A 16,798-nucleotide genomic window follows, 5' to 3' on the forward strand; every position below is an offset into this window, starting at 1 on the left:
AGGCCTTGACACAATGCTCTCACACCCAATACTGCAGCTAATCTAGCAAGTCAGTGGAATTAGCTTATCCAAACATAGACTTTTATATCTTTAGTGTCTGCGAAGATGAGTTCATTGCCTGGCCTCCTTTGACAGTGGGGAGGAATCAGCACTCCAGAGGGTGATATCATCTCCTCCTATAGTGGTCTTCAGGAGAACTGGACTTAGCATAGACTTGGCAGCTTAACTTGGCAGCTTAATTTTGCAATATGTAGTTCCAGGTGCACTGAGCCACGTGCTGGGCAACACGTGGTAATTTGCACAAGCGAAGGACTCTTGCTCAGCGGGGACCATCCTTTGAAGACATGAGGATTACAGCTGTACCTTAAGGTCTCTCCAAAATTAAACAGAAACACCTCCTCTTCTCTAATTCTTGTCACAATGTGGCCATTTTGTAATTTTCCTGGCTTACTTTTCACTCGTGGTTTGCAAGACAAAGATGCTCTTTTGGAAAGAGAATCAAAACCAGGATTTGCTCATTCATGTGAATGAGAAGATGGGATTGTCATTCCATGTGAGACATTTGGTTTTGCCTTTGATCTGAGAGAGTTTTCTTGTGTTGTTTCAATAACTTCCCTCTCAAGCCACGGACACACGGAAATACAGAGGTTGTTACATCAAGCTGGCACACAGGTTACTAACCCAGAAAAAGAAGATGGATGAGTGTAGTCTTCAATGCCAAAGTTAGTGGGATGAATGCTATCCCATCCAAGCTGGCAGAGTGCCACCAATGCTTCTTCACTGAAGAGATTTTGGAATCACAGGTGGAGATTTACCTTAGCTGTCTTAGGCATGTTATTGTGATACATCCTACCCCAAGTCATTTGTGCAGTAATGGCTCTAACATTTTTAGGTAGATAGCTTAGGTTTGACGGACTCCCCACTCGTGCCGCTATGCAGCAAATATGGGAGGTCCTTGCGTTGCTCCAAGGGCATGTTCTCCAGACTGTTCACCTTATTCACCTCATTCACACAAGGGAAATGTCCGGCTGCAGCTGTGGGCATAGCTCATTCAGGAAAGCGCTCCTTAAAGTTAAGGCACAGATCACTCCACGAGATGCTCCTTAGAAGGCCTAGGAACAAGATCGTGCCAGCTGCTGCTTCCTCTACTCTATGCAGAAGCCAAACTGTATTTCATGCCATACGTGCATACAGAACCTCCTTACTGTCAGCCTACAAAACAAAACAAAGCACACATTACAGCCCTCACTTGATTTCATGTCCTCTGAGTGGAAGAATCACAGAAATATAGGACTACGTCTCTGGGCTGCAGAGAATCATAGAATCATAGAATCATTCAGGTTGGAAAAGACCTTTAAGATCATCAAGTCCAACCGTAGACCTAGCACGACCAAGTCCACCACTAAACCATGTCTCTAAGCGCCACATCGACACGTCTTTTCAATACCTCCAGGGGTGGTGACTCAACCACTTCCCTGGGCAGCCTGGGCAGCCAGTTCCAATGCTTGACAAGCCTTTCAGTGAAGAAATTGTTCCTAATATGCAATCTAAACCTCTCCTGGCGCAACTTGAGGCCATTTCCTCTTGTCCTATCACTTGTTATTTGGGAGAAGAGATTGACACCTACCTCACTAAAACGTCCTTTCAGGTAGCTGTAGAGAGCGAGAAGGTGTCCCTTGAGCCTCCTTTTCTCCAGGCTAAACAACTCCAGTTCCCTGAGCTGCTCCTTATCAGACTTGTGCTCTAGACCGTTCACCAGCTTCGTTGCTCTTCTTTGGACGCACTCCAGCACCTCAATATCTTTCTTGTATTGAGGGAATCCTCATAGGCCAGCTGAGACCCAGTAGACATAGTAGTTATGCAGTAGGAGCAGCATGGCCTGAGGAGCAGGGTCTCCTCCCTGTAATGGATGTGGACAGTAAATACCACACTTCCTTAGGTGGATAAGAATCCCCTAAATAACTATCCACCTCTCTGGCACTTGAGCTGGTTGAATAATGGATTTTATTATTTTTTTAGTCATTGAATGGAAAATGCAGATAAATAAAGAAAAGAAGCATCCAAGTTCACTTTGCGGACTTTGTTAAATGAACAAAGAACTATTCTGATCCAGTTCAAAACAATTCTTTCTTTTGTACAGCCAAGAGGCTACTACATGTTCTGTGGGTTGCCAGTAAACCAAAGACAAAACCCCTTTCAGTCAGCTCAGTCAAATTTTACATGAAAGGACTTCCTTCTTTGGATTTATGAGACTGACTCATTGCTAATGGCTCCTGTGGAGGCATTTACAACTATCTGAGATGAACCCCTCCCAGATCACCTTTTCTGAGCCACTCCTCTTGCTTCCTTCTGCTACCCATGGGGAGAGAAAATTGCCCTTTTGTGATTCATCACGTCCTAAGTGGGGTGACTGTATGCTCACCACTTAACGGATCTCTCTCCACTGACCACAGAAAAGGGCCTCACATCAGATGCTGAATTTAGAGATCAGATGTGAGCTTACATCTTAATATACTTTCAGTTCAGACCTGAGATTTTGACCTTAATTTAGACTATAGCTTTCAGATTCATCTGATAAGTCACCTGCTTTCTATTCTTTTTTCCATTGGCCAAGAGGACCATGTGTTCATCTGGAGGAAGAAAGATGGTCCCTGGAGAGAAACAGATGATTGGAGAGTGATTTCAGCTGTCCACATGAAATGGGATGAGTTATACTTCCTGAATACCTTTGGGGGTACTGTGGGGGTATCTTCTTCCTGCTGAATCCGAAGTGAGGGTAGATGATGAGGTCAGGAGCAGGTGTTGTAATAAAGATGTCTGTAGCTGGACAGAAGAGAACTCCTCTGTCAGGGAGCAGCAAGAGCAGCGCTGCTCCCTAGAGGAAGGAGAGCTGGAAGCTGAGGGAGACACCATGGCTGGCAGCACAGGTGCCTCTCCAGCCAGGCCCCAGCCCCACAGTATCTGAGCAAGGCAAGCAGGACAGGCCTGGGGATGGTGGCCTGCAGTGAAGCCAGGAAGTCAATCCATTGATTAGGATGAGGTTCAGGTCCAGCAATCGCCAAGCAGGCCCATAGTGATAAGGCAGTGCCAAGGTCAAGCCAGGAAGTCAGTCTGCAGTTGAGGCCCAGATCAAAGGTCTCTGTGGCCAGATGAGAGCATGGGGCATGGGCATGGGCATGGGCATGGGCATGGGCATGGGCACAGGAGAGTCAGAGGCTGATCGGGAGACCAGCAATCCTACAGCACAGGGTAAGGTTGGGACTTAAGGCCTAGAGATCCTGGGCCATGACTGTGGATGAAGGCATCAGCTGAGGCTGATCAGGGTCACTGAGGTTAATTAATTCACTCAGGCCTCTGACAACCCCCAAACTTCAAGAGCAGTTGAACTGAGTCCATGAAGCTAAGCAGAGAAGTAGGCCTGAGGGGAGATAAAAGATTTCCTGATGTTTGTTTTGCTGCAGACTTGGAAGAAGACAAGCCACTTTTGACCCCCTGGGTAGCCAGTGTCAGCTCAGTCTGCAGGCCTGGAGAAAGAGTCTCTCTGACCATTCTGGTCCTCAGAAGTCCTTGTCTCCAACCTGGGACATTATGGCCTGGATGGTATACAAGACTGGATGAAAACCTGGCTGGATTAGTGCTCCCAAAGGGTAATGGGGAATAGTCCACACTCTACCTGAAGGCCAGCTACAAACATAGCTCTCTGGGAGTCTGCTCTGAGACCTCTCCTGGTTACTGGCTTTACCAATGACCTGAGAAGGATACGAGATGGACCTCCTCAAGTTTTTGGAAGACACAAAACCAGAGGGTTGCAGTCAAATTGTTCAACAGGCAGACTGCCATTTCCAGGGAGCTAGACAGCAATGCCAATTCCTTTGGCGTTGGAGGACTGGACCAAAAAGAAATGTCCCCATCCATCCTGACAGAAGGAAACGTGGCACAGACTAATGCTCTAGAATAGTGATAGATAGAGCAGATGGAGTGACTGGGTAGCAACTCTGCTGACAAGGATCTGCAGACCTTGGTGAACAGTAGGTCAGCCTGGATTCAGCAGTGAGTCCTGACAGCACAGAAGGCTAACAGCACTTGGCGTTGTATCAACAGGAGAGTAGGCAATAGACAGGCTCATTAGACCGGCACTCATCCGATCAGATCTGGAATACTGCACCCGGCACCCCACCACCCCGTACAAGACAGACACATACAAGCCCTCATGAACTCAGCAGAGACCACTAGATGGTCAGGGGCATAGTGCACCTGAGCTGTGAGGACAAGGTGAGGCAAGTGGCTCTCATTTAGCTTGATGAAGAGACAGCTTAAAGAGAATGTCCTAGCAGCCTTCCAGAACCTAAGAGGAGGTTACTGGAAAGGCAGAGCTGCTGGGCTCTTTACAGAGGTGCATGGCAGAAAGACAAAAGACATGGTCATAACCTGAAAGAGGGGAGAGGCTGACCTGGAACAGGAAGAACATTGACCATGAGGACAGACAGACCTTGGACCAGGTTGCCCAGGCAGGCTATGGAATGTCCATCCTTTGAGGTTTTCAAGATCCCACTGGACACAGCACTCACCTCCAATTCTGAATTCACTGGAGACCATGCTCTAGGCAGTTGCTTACCCCAAATAACGTCCCAGGGTCCCTCTCTCCCTTTGCATTCAGTGGAGAGACCAGGGAGTCTACGTGTCATGAGGTACAAGTCAACAGAGCTGAGAGGTATCATGGCCTCTTGCTCCCCTTGCCCTAAAGCCAGAGCAAAGGAGAACCCTGTGCAGCATTCTTTAAGAGGGTGGAATCCTAACTGGCAGTCTAGATCAGTAGCTGAGCTCCCTTTAGCCCCCAGCAAGTTGGGCACCTTTGCTCCTGGGAGAGGTTTGGGTTTCCTCTCTCCTCAACGGGCAGAGCCTGGCACCCCTGAGGGTGATTCATCCTGTCCCACATTGCCAGTCTCCTCAGCTTGGAGGAAATGCCTCCTTTCTCCCCACTGGCCATTCCTGGAGTCTGGAAGCTGTGGCACATATCCCATTGGAGTTCTGCTCCAGGAGTGTGAAGAGCTCATGGCTCATTCCCCTGCCTCATTTCCCCCTTCCTAAGAGCACAGAGGTCCAGGGGAGGGCAGCTCAGGGCTTCCATCCCCACAGGGCTTCAGTTGCACAGTGCTCACTTTCTGCGACACAAAGAGAAATCTGAGCTGCAGCAGGAACCTTCAGGAGACTCTTCTATAAACCCAGCAGGCACTGCAGAGCTGGAGACATTCAGGTGCTGCTGAAGACTCACAGAAGGAGATGCTGACAGTGTGTGAGGGCAGAGCAATGGCTGAGTCAGGGGCTGCAGGCAGACTTGGAAAGGGGAGGATGGAATGGGGAAGAGGCAGAGGATGGCACCCAGCCCTTGCCTTTCATCCTCCATTTCCCTCAAAGGAAAGGTTATCACATCATGCTGGGGATTACAGGTAGGTGCTGGATTTGCTGAGGCGGGTGGGCTTAACGTGCCAGTGGCTCTTTGCACAGTGGCAACTATGAAGTGGGACCATGTGGCTTGGTACAGTCCTGTCCTGCATGTCTTCTCATTCCAGCTCACTCTTTCCTCTAGAGACCCTCCCTGTGTCCTTGACACTGCTGAACAGAGATACCGGCAGCGTGGTTGTCACTACAGTCAGAGCTGTGGGGCATAAGCTGGTGGGCACTCACACACCTCAGTGGCCGTGAGGAGGTTGGGGCAGAGTGTATGAGGCCAGTGTGCCAATACATGTCCCTTATTTTCTCAGCTCTCTGAATCTTTCTCTGTTCTCTTTCTCCATCTTGCTTGTATCGTAGGGATCAATCTCAATCCCTCAGCTATCTCACAGATGTCTCTCAGCCATCAACGTGGCATGTGATTTGCAGAGAGCAGTGAATCTGAGGCACCCTGCCCATGGAAGCACCTTCAGGAACAAGGCATCCCAGTGTAGGTTGGGTGGATCACTCAGTAAAAGGGCTCCTCCATCCCAGGAACTCTCTGGGCTGCCTAGGTGCCTGCCTTGGCCATCTCCATGTTGCTATAAAAGGTATCAAGTTTGAGACAGGGAATCATCGGGACAGTGTTTTGTCTGAGCCGACTGTTATGAAAACCCAAAGAGGAGGCGTGGGCAAAGTGCTCTTTCTTTCAGCCATGGATGTTCCCTGGGCAGGCAAGCAGGCATGTATCAGGCATTTAGTGGAACCCTGTGCTTGATCATGATCCTGCCCTGCCTCAGTCCCCACTCCCCCTTGGGATACAACTCTGTCTTCATTGCAATGCTTTATAAGGAGCCCTGAGAACTGAGATGGGAATACTGAGGTCCAGGTGCTGTGCTGCTGCAGGGAAGCAGCCCAAATGCATTCAGAAATTGAAGGAGAGCAGGAAAAGATATTCAGCCAGTTGTCATCACCCCTGTCCTTTTCGCCTCCTCCTCATGCAACATCGCCTTTCCTCATTTGGCTTAAACAACTCAGTTACCTCTTCTCTGGAATTTGTTTTTCCCTGCCCTTCCCTCCCAAGTTCACATCTGCTTGTAAGTCTCCTGTCTAACAGACCCTTTGCAGTGCCTTCAACTACCAAGCTAGTAACTCCTGGCCACTCTTGCTCCGTGGAAAGAGATGCACTGCCAGGGACAGAATGGGCTCATCAGAAAGCAAATGCTTCAGGGAGTTGAGACCGCTAATCCTGTTTCGTGTCCATTCTTCCTCAGTGTGAAGAAAGAGTCTATGGCACGATGCGTTCCCCTAAAGGCTTTTTTGCATGATGGGACTTTCCTGTCTGGCCCATCTTTCTGCTGCTGGAAAGCAGGACTTGGCTAACGCCTGTGCTGGGTACTACTGGGAAGAACTTCAAGCGTCATCATCTAATGTGAGCAAATGAACCTTCTCTTTCATTCCACAGAAATAGGCACCTCATTGCAGCAAATCATCGCTCTAATCAGAGGAGGTTCTTCTAAGAAGAGTAGTTTGGTCCTCTCAAAGAACCTCTTCCTGCCCTTTCACAAGGAATTGAGCCTCTAAACGAAGTGTGAATTCAGGCAGATGAGGGAAAACCTCCATGTTGTCTCTGGCAGTCGCTGCTTCCCAGTTCCTTTTTGCAACAAACACAGAAGCGCATGCCCTTCCTCAGGTTCCCTTCCTGCCAAGAGGGGAAAAGAAAGTCCTACAGTGCTTCATGGAGAAAGAGGAATGGGACAACCGGACATCACCAGTGGAGTTCCTCCTGCTGGCACTGCGTAATGTCCCCAAGCTTCAGATGCCTCTCTTTCTCCTCTCTCTCATCATCTACATGGGGACCATGTTTGTTAACATCCTCATTGTTGTGCTGCTGGTGGCAGATCAGCACCTTCACACTCCCATGTCAGTCTTCCTGGGGAATTTCTCCAGTGTGGAAATGTGCTGTACCTCCAGAATCCTGCCCAGGCTGCTGGCCAGCTTCCTAAGCAGGGACAGAGCCCTTTCTGCTCAAGGCTGCATGACACAACTCTTTTTCTTTGGTAGTTTTGCAGGTACCGAGTGTTACCTGCTGGCCACCACGTCCTCTGATTGGTACTTGGCCATATGTCAACCCCTGCTCTACGCAAGCCTCATGAACTGGAAGCTCTGTCTCCAGCTGGTGGCTGGCTCTTGGCTAGCAGGATTACTGATGTCTACCATAGTCACCAGGCTATTTTTCAAGTCACAGTGCTGTGGTCCCAATGCAAGTGATCATTTCTTCTGTGATTTTGCCCCATTGCTAGAGCTTGCCTGCAGTGACAGCACCGTGCTGAGACTGGTTACTTTCATCATCTGCTTTCTGGATGTAGTCTTCCCATTTGTATTCACATTGGCATCCTATATCTGCATCATAGCTGCGATCCTGAGGATCCCAGCCACCACGGGGAGGCAGAAGGCCTTCTCCACCTGCTCCTCTCACCTCATCGTGGTGACTCTTTTCTATGGTACCCTCATTGTTGTCTAGATGATTCCCAGAACAGCCTCACTGAGGCAGCTCAAGAAAGTGCTCTCCTTTTTCTACACCATCCTCACGCCCATGGTCAATCCACTCCTCTACAGCCTGCGGAACAGGGAAGTCAAGGGGGCTCTTGGAAATGCACTCAGAAAAACTGTGGCCTGCATCGAGAGCTCATACTAGTTGTGATCCACCAGGAATAATCAGGTTGTGGTTGTGTCAAGTGTGGACAACTCGTAAGTGCATATTTTGTGTGCCAGGCATATCTTTACAAGTGCAGAATCTTGGGAGTGTTTGGGGAATGAGAAGTGGGAGAAGAGCATTTGTGTCTTAAAGAAGGATAGGTCCGGTGTTGAAGAGTGTAAAAACATTCCCTGCCTTTCTTCTTTCTTTCAAGTAGACACAACTGGGATGCTGCAAGCGGGAGCTGTTGAAATGCCACACCTGCCCAGGACTGGGAGAAAACTTACTCTAGACATGCTGATTTCTCTTCCGTTACCCAGCCAAGCTTGAGGGGTGGGATTGTTGCATGTCTGGGATTCCTTAGGGCATTTCCAGATTGGCAGTGAGAAGTGGGCAGCTGACTCAAGCCCTTCCACTGGGCATGTCTAAATGCGAGGAGATGAATCCCATCCCTCGTGTTCTCTGGCCTTTCTAGCAGAGGAAAACTGTGAAAGCTAGTCTGATAGGGTCAGCCCCTCAGGAAAAAAAGTAGATCTTTCCGCAGAAGAAACATACACAAGCTGGGTCTCATTTTCCCCATTTTTTAGACATAGAAATCATTACTTCCCTGTTCTTTCCTTCTCATAATCTGACCCCCCCTCCAACAATGTCATTACTTATTTGTTTCCCACTGGCTGACTTAGATATTGCAAACTGAGTCCTCCTATTTTCTTCTTGCTTGCAAAAGAGAGCAAGGTCAGCTCAGGGGTCATGACTGAGCCCATCCAGCCCCAGCAGTGGGCTTTCCCCATTTCCTCGGCGGATGCATGTGCACAAGATGGAAATGTTTCCATCATGCTTGATTTGCACAAGGGCCCTGACATACTCCCACAACACACTAATTCCTCCTCCACCCACACACATCAACTCCTTCCCACTTCCAGGCTCAAATCGTGTTTGCAAGAATTTGCTGCACTTCAGAAAAGACCTTGAGCTTCGTGGATCTTCCTAGTGCTGATGGCAATCTTCCTGGCTCCCTCCAGATCTGATGGGGAGACTTCCTTCCTGTAACAAGGGCTTTATGACAAACTTTTATGAAGTGTTTGTCTTTCTGTGATTCTGATGTGTGGACAGAGTAGACACAGAAAAGAAAGATGTGCACCAAAATGGATGCTGAGTGAAGTGCCAGTAAGAACCAGGTGAGATACCCCCATGGCTGTGGCTTCCTGGCAAAAAGTGTGTCCTGAGAAGGCATCCAAGCTCTGCCACTGTGGAGTGGGGAATCAGCAGTGTCCATGCCAGCTGGGGATGCAACCAGTGACTTTTCAAAGACCACCCTTCATCTGAACTGCTTTAGAGTTGTCCTTGAGGATGGGGTATGATGGCTTACATTGCAACTACTGATTGAACTGGCATTGCCCAGAGTGGCTATCACAGATGCAAACTGCTATGTTGCAGCTATTGAGATTTAGGCAGAGTCATGTTGGCGGGTTGTTTGTAGGTTGCTTTGTGTTGCTTTTTCTTCTTTTTTAGATACTGATCGTCTTAGGGAAATCACCCAAGCACCTGAAGGATTGTTGAAGGTTTACTGCCAGAAGCCCCAGCCAATGTGCATCTCAAGAAATGAGATGCCAGAGGCCAAGGGGAGGATGGTTTGGGCACTGTCCTGGGATGTGGGAAACGGAAACGTGCTCCCCTCTCCCTGACACCTTGCCCCCAGTGAGGGCTGTGAGGAACTCTGCCAACTAGAGTTCCTCTGAAGTCACAGGGGTGTCAGGTAACCTACATCTAACTGCAGCCAATGTGGTCCTGACAGCTCAGCATTGGAGTTTCCATTTGAGCCCAAGTCATTCCAATTCACACTTCCTCCAGCTTCACTCTGACACTGGCTGGTGTGTGACACAAGTGTCCTGGCTCTCCAGGCAGCATGGGCAAAAGCTTCATACCTGAACTGGAACTTTTCCCTTTGCTGGGAAAGTGAATGCAGCAGGCTCAAGCCAAGAGGCCCAAGGAACAAAACTTCCCATAGGACCAACTACTGAAAACCTCCCACAGGCTGTGGGACTTCACTGACAGAGAAGTTGTGAGTCTAGACAATACAGCTTCCCCTAGTTTGCCCTCTCTCTTGGCTCGCGGCATTTATGTATTGAATCTGCTTGCCACGTGGAAACTGTGTCTTTGAAAAACTAGCTCAGAATATATTTTAATGTCTTTCTTAGCCCAAATGAATATGCAGCACTGAAGTGTGTTTCCATCTGTGGAGCAGCTTTGCACAATGTCTGCTCAAAGAGGAGAAATATCTCAGCCTGCAATGGGAAATGGGTGAAGCTGTGGGGGATTGATGTGTTGCTTCAGATGGTATTTGCTATGCATACAATACAAAAAGGTTGTGAAGGTGAGTGAGCATGAAAGAAAGAGGAAAACCGCCCTTGCAATGGAGCTCTGCAGAAGGAGGATGGAGCCGTACATAGCCTGAGGTGATACAAGTGGGATCAGCATGAAGAGAAGGCTTTTGTAGGGAAGGCGTTGCAAGGGAGTGCCTTGACTTCACCCAGCTAAAAACCAGAGACTGGGCAGTGTGCTGAAGTGCCGGGCAGAAGTGCTAAAAGGCTAAAAGACCTTCGCTGAGAAAAGGTTGGAGGGATTTGGGTTGCAGAGATTTGAGGTAGTCCTTTCAAGCTGTACGCAGGCTGAGCTTTGGAGAGAAGGAAAAATGAAGAAGCTCTCAAGGATATTTTGGAATTAGTTGTAGCCTCCCTTCTCCTTGCTATCAGGTGAAGATTACAATACTGTCCTTAAGTCATCTATGCTCCATATCTATTTACCCTACTTTTTTGAGGAGGGGGAAGTGTAGGAATAGAGGAGTAGTTTCTTTTTGAACCAAAGGTGGCCAACGGACAGATCCTGGGTTAGTGAGAAGGCACGTGGAGGAGGAGGAGGTGAGGTAGGAGGCAAGAGGAGGCAAGAGCAGAAATCTGGAGGAGGTGTAGGAGGAGGCACCAGGAGACAATAAGAGGAAAGAGAAGGCAAGAAGAGGAGGAAGCAACAGGATGCAACAGTAGGAGGAAAAAGGAAGAGGAGGCAAGAGGGAAAAAAGGGGAGCTCAGGAGGCAACAGGAGGCAAGAAAAGGAGCAGGAGGAGGAGGAGAATGCACCAAGAGGCAAAAGGAGGCCGCAGGAGGAGGAGGAGGCAACAGGAGTCGCCTCTTGTTTCCTTGTCCTCCTTTTGCTTCCTGTTGCCTCCTCCTCCTCCCCTTGCCTCATATTATCTCCTCCTTCTGGTACCTCCTGTTGCTTCCTCCTGCTCCTCCTCCTCCTCAACCCCCTGTCGCCTCCTCTTCCTCCTTCTGTTGCCTTCCTTTGCCTCCTTTACCTTATTTTCCGCATCCTGTTCCTGTTGCCTGGTGCTGACCCAATGTTGCATCCTAGGCCTCTTTCTCCTTTTGGCTCCTCATGCCTCCTGTTGCCTCCTCCTCCTCTTCCTCCTCCTTTTCTTCCTCCTCCACCTCCTCCTCCTCCCCCTTCTCTTCTCCTCCTCTTCCTTTTCCCCTTCCTCCTTTTACGCTTCCTTCTCTTACTGTTGCCTCCTCTTGCCTCTTTTTGCCTCCTCCTCCTTCCCTTCCTCCTCTTGTGGCCTCCTGTTGCCCCACCATCCTCTTGCCCCTGCCGCCTCCTCCTTCTCCTCCTCTTCTTGCCTTTTCCTCCTCATCATCCTTTTCCTCTTGCTTCCATTTGCCTCCTCTTTCCTCCCCTTCTTCCTCCAACTCCTCCCTGCTCTGCCTCCTTTACCTCCCTCTCTTTCTCCTGATGGTGCATCCTGTTGCCTCCAGCAGCCTCCTTTACCTCCTCTTGCTCTTACCTCCTGTTGCTCATTGTCGCCTCCTCCTCTCCTCCTCCTCCTTCTCCTCCACATTCTCCTCCTCATCCTGTTGTCTCCTCTTGCCACCTGCTTTGACCTTTCCTAATTCTCCTCCTCCTCCTCCTCTTTTTCCTCCTCTGCCTAGTACCTTCTGTGTCTTCCTCCTCCACCTTTTGCCTCCTGTTCCTTCCTCCTTCTTTTCCTCCTCTTCTTGCTTCCTTCTGTTGCCTCTACTTGCCTCCTCCTTTTGTTGCCTCCTCCTCCTGTGTCCTCCTGTTACCACCTGTTGCCTCCTCCTTCCCTTCCTTCTCCTCTTCCTATTCCCTCCTCCCACTCCTTTTGCCTTCTGTTGCCTCCTCTTCCTCCTCTTGCCTCCTGTTTCCATTTCTTGCCTCCTCTTCTCCTGCTCCTGGTGCCTCCTCTTGCCTCTTCCTCCTCCTCCTCCTCTTGTCTTCTCCTCTTCTCTCCATCTCCTTCTCCTCCTGCTTTTCCTCCTCTTTTGTCCTCTTGCCACCTCCTCTTCCTCCTGTTGCCTTCTGTTTCCTTTTCCTCTTCTGTTGCATCTGGGGACCTTCTCTTTTTCCTCCTCCTCCTCTTGCCTCAAGTGCCTGCCTCTTGCCTCCTTTTGCTTCCACCTCCTCCTCTTAACTCCATTGGCCTCCTGTTGCGTCTTCCTCCTCCTCCTCTTTCCTCCTCTTGTGTCCTTTATGTCCTGTTATGTCCATCTCCTTTTCCCTCCTCTTGCCTCCTTTTGCCCGCTCTTGCCTCTTACTGCCTCATTCTCCATTTGCATCACATTGCCTCCTCTTCCTGTTGAGTCCTCCTCCTCCTCCTTTGCTTGTGGCCTCCTGTTGACTCCTCCTCCTCCTGGTGCCTCCTCTTGCCTCCTCCAATTTTTAATCCTGTTGCTTCTGTTGCATCCTTGTCCTCCTCTTGCCTCCTCCTTCTCCTTCTTTCTCCTGGTGCCTCCTGTTGCCACTTCCTTCTTTTGGAAGAGGCTGAGGTAAAGAATGCCTTCTTCACTTCCTCTTTTACTAGCAAGACCAGCCTTCAGGAATACCAGGTGCCAGAGATGAGGGGGGCAAGCCTGGAGCCAGGCAGACATAGCCCTGCTGGAAGAGGATCAGGTCAGGGAATTCTTACGCAAACTGGACATACAGAAGTCCACGGGCCCTGATGGGATGCACCCATGAGTGCTGAGGGAGCTGGCAGATGTCATTGCGAGGACACTCCCAAGAATCTTTTACCGAGCATTGAGATACGGATGTGCCCGAAGAGTGGAAGAAATCAAATGTCACTGCTATTTTCAAGAAGGGCAAGAAGGAGGACCTGGGGAACAAGAGACGAGTCAGCCTCTCCTTGAGCCCTGGGAAGGTGATAGAGCAGCTAATCCTGGGAAATATTTCCAGGTAGATTGTACTGGTTTTGGCTGGGACGGAGTTAATTTTCTGCATAGCAGCCCGTATGGTGCCATGTTTGGGATTTGCGACCAACGCAGTGTTTATAATACACCAGTGTTGTAGCTATTTGTGGAAGAGTGCTTTCACAGCATCAAGGCCTTCTCTCTTGCTCTCTCTTCCTCCCCAGCAACTAGGCTGGATTTCTTGATGAGGGAGGACCAGGGGACGTCATTTAGCAAGGCAAAGTTTTACACAGTGCACTGGTGTCCATGTCCAGGTTTTGGTAGCGAGGAGGCTGCATGTGTGACCTCTGTGAGAGAAGACCAAGGGCTGCCTCCATGCCAGACAGGGCTGGGTCCAGCCAGCTCCAAAATAGACCCACCGCTGGCCAAAACTGAGCCCAGCAACAAAGCTGGTGGAACGGCTGTGAAAATGTATTTAAGAAGGGGCACAACTGCCAGACTGGGATAGGAGTTAGGGGGGAAAAAAAAGTGTGAGAAACTGCCCTGCAAACACCATGGTGTTTGCAGGGCACCATGCAATGAAGAAGGCACAATGAAGAAGGAGGAGAACCACCCCCTCGGTGGTCCAGGCACCAGAGCAGATAGTCTCCTGCAGCCCATGGAGAATACCACAGCACAGAAGGTATTTTCCTGCAGCTTATGGAGAAGACCATGGTGGAGAAGGTAGAGCCCTGCAGTCTGTGGAGGACCCAATGCTGGAGAAGTTGGGTAATTCCTGAAAGAACTGTGGCCTGTGGAGAGCCCAGAGTGGAGCAGGTTCATCTTGAAGGACTGTAGCCTGTAGGAGGGACCCCATGGGAGAAGTGGGAGAAGGAAGGAGCAGCAGGCAGGACGTGTTCTGGACTGACCACAACCCCCATTCCCCATGGCCTAGCGCTGCTCAGAGGGGAGGAGGTAGAAGAGTTGGGAATAAAGGAGTGAAGCTGAGCTGGGGAAAAAAGGGTGGGGAGGAGGCCTTCCATGGGGAAGGAGATAAGGTCTTCCAACAGCCCCACACTTCTTCCACCCTCAGCCTTTACAGTTACACGTGCCTGGCCGGCCCACCTGCTTTGCCACTGTCACGTTTGGACTGAAGTCCCACACACATTTTGGCATGCCCAGTGTAAGCTGGCCTCCACACAAATCTGGAGTCCACCTGGCCATGGAGGCAGGGAGAGGACAGGTCCCTCTGCCCAGGGCCAGGAACAGCTCTTCCGTGGGACCCTCCCCAAGGAATGCTCCTCCTGTGTGTCAGCCTGTGGCCTGGCAGGGGTGGAATTGGGACAAGGGCTGCTGGGGCAGGGCTGAAGTAGCTCAGCTGACAGAGCATTAGACTGAAGATCTAAAGGTCCCTGGTTCAGCCCTGGGCTGATACAGTGGTATCCTCGCTCAGTTTTTTGCAGAGCCTGCCTGCTTCTGCCAGCCTACCCTGTCCTCCTTGCTCCTTCATCTCTGGCCAGAACACTGCCCCTGAACTGTAGCTGCAGATCTGTGGGTTAGAAGGAGCCTTCCTCTTGCTCCACAAGTCCCCAGCCTTCCCCTCAACAGGACTCTCCATTCAGTGCTTCTTTGGGGTGCTCTCCATCTGTCCCTCCTTCCATGCTCCACAGCAAATGGCACCTTTCCTTTGTGGGGTCTCTGCAAAGACCGTGTCTCTCTCCTCTTTGTCATTCTTGATGGTGCACAGACTGCTCCCCTCCTCACACACATCCTTCACCTGGGCCTCAGCTTGCAGACCAGAGCATACTGCCCATGGGGGAGGCCACTGTCCCCCCAGTCCCAGGGAGAGGCACTCCCTGGAGCTGAGGCCTGAATGGCAGCATCCTCCCTCCAGAGGTCTGTCACAGCGAGACCTCTGATGTGCCAAGGACAGCTGGCAAAGCTGTGCCCAAATAGACTCACCCACCAGACTGCACTGGCTAGACCAGCTGCAGCCCCTCACAGCCATCAGTCCCTGCACAGAGGAAGAAAGACCTGCTCATGAGCTCCAACAAGCTGCTGGGCTCCCCTCTTGCAACCTCTTGCTGCTACAGAGCCCTGCTCGCCCCTCAGGAACACAGTGACACCTGTGACCCAGCACATCTCCCTCTGTCTCCAGCCTCAGGCTCTCCCCAGTCAGTCCAAAGAATGGCACGTGCTGGACTACAGTCGCACAGCAACGTGCATGTTCTAACTCTGAGCAGTTCTGCAGCCTCACAGCCATCTCCTTAGAGATGCACCTGCAGAGGAGTTTGGCTTTTGTTGTGACTGAGCGCAAGTGAGAGGTGGTGAGAGGGAGAGACTGTCTGTCCAAGCACAGTTACTGTCTTGTCAGCTTTGAGCACGAGCTTGAACATGCTTGGCCGCAGGGGTAGTGCCTGCAGGATTATCACTGCTCCAGAAGAGTCCTTCTAGGTGTTTCTTGAGCAAGAACGGGAGAGTCATTGCTGAGGATGGGTTTTGGGGTCATGTGTGCAAAGCAGAAGAGGTGAGCTGTCCATCCCCTTAACTCCACTCAACCACTCCATAAATTCACAGGCACTGTGGTCTGCTTTTGATTCCCCCAAACACTCTCTGCCAGGCAGGGGCTCAGCAGGGAAAAAATCTATGGTATGGCATTGGGCAACACAATTGTCCCAGCTGTGCCACCATGAGGACACCATCCCTGCATGTGGTCAAACCATCAGCCTTTGAGTTACCAGCTGAACACACTCACCCACCCTGCCGCAGAGACCCCAGCCAGGGCTGTCCCAGGGCACTGCTTTGCTGCCAGGACAGTCATCAGTGCTGAAGGAATGGGAAGGTCCCTGAGCCCAACCCCCATGCCCAGCCCCATGGAGATGGAAGCCTGCTCTTCAAGTCACCTCCAGGGATGCTGGGGAACAGAGGGCTGCAGGGGGAGGCCTGGTGCCTGGAGGAGTGGGTATAACATTTCTGCCACCACGTCCCCTCCACAGCATGTCCTGGGATGCCATCGGAGCCTGCGGGCACTTCACCCCAGGCAGGGCATTTCCCTCACCCTGTTGCACTGCTCCGGCTGTGGAGTTGGGGACAGATGTGGCACAGAGGGGTGTTGCCCTGGGTGGCAGAGGAGGCTCAGGGGAAGGGGTTTTCTCCTCTCCATCGACCCATCCCGCAGTGGGCCAGAGCGTGGGAGCAGCACCTGCAGCAAGAGCCTCCTTCTGCCCCATTGCCCTGCAAAGGCGTTGAAGGTCCCTGGGCACGCAGGGGACAACAGGACTGTGCTCATCAAAGACACATCACAGGAGGAGAGTGTCTCTCCTGCTGGCAGGTGTCAAGGGGATGTAGCTCAGTGGCAGAGCGCCTGCTTTGCATGTGGGAGGTCCTGGGTTCAATCCCCAGCATCTCCAGGGCTGCTTTTGCCCTGACTCCCCAGCCTCAGGCAGGTGCGGGCCGGAGCCCATGGAACAGCCCATGGAGACTGGGGTCC

The 16,798-nt window shown here is 50.9% G+C and overlaps 1 protein-coding gene and 1 non-coding gene across 2 annotated transcripts; both read left to right on the plus strand.

Moving 5' to 3' along the window:
- The first annotated feature begins 7,168 nt into the window (after positions 1–7,168).
- Positions 7,169–8,128, plus strand: LOC142403591 (olfactory receptor 9G19-like). Its single transcript, XM_075489835.1, is given in 1 exon segment — positions 7,169–8,128. A coding segment is annotated over 1 exon segment (960 nt).
- An 8,518-nt stretch (positions 8,129–16,646) lies between these two features.
- TRNAA-UGC (transfer RNA alanine (anticodon UGC)) lies at positions 16,647–16,718 on the plus strand. The gene has a single exon. It is a non-coding gene; the product is annotated as a tRNA-Ala (tRNA).
- Positions 16,719–16,798: the final 80 nt, after the last annotated feature.

The sequence above is a fragment of the Mycteria americana genome, unplaced genomic scaffold (genome assembly GCF_035582795.1).
Source record: "Mycteria americana isolate JAX WOST 10 ecotype Jacksonville Zoo and Gardens unplaced genomic scaffold, USCA_MyAme_1.0 Scaffold_39, whole genome shotgun sequence".
Taxonomy (NCBI): domain Eukaryota; kingdom Metazoa; phylum Chordata; class Aves; order Ciconiiformes; family Ciconiidae; genus Mycteria; species Mycteria americana.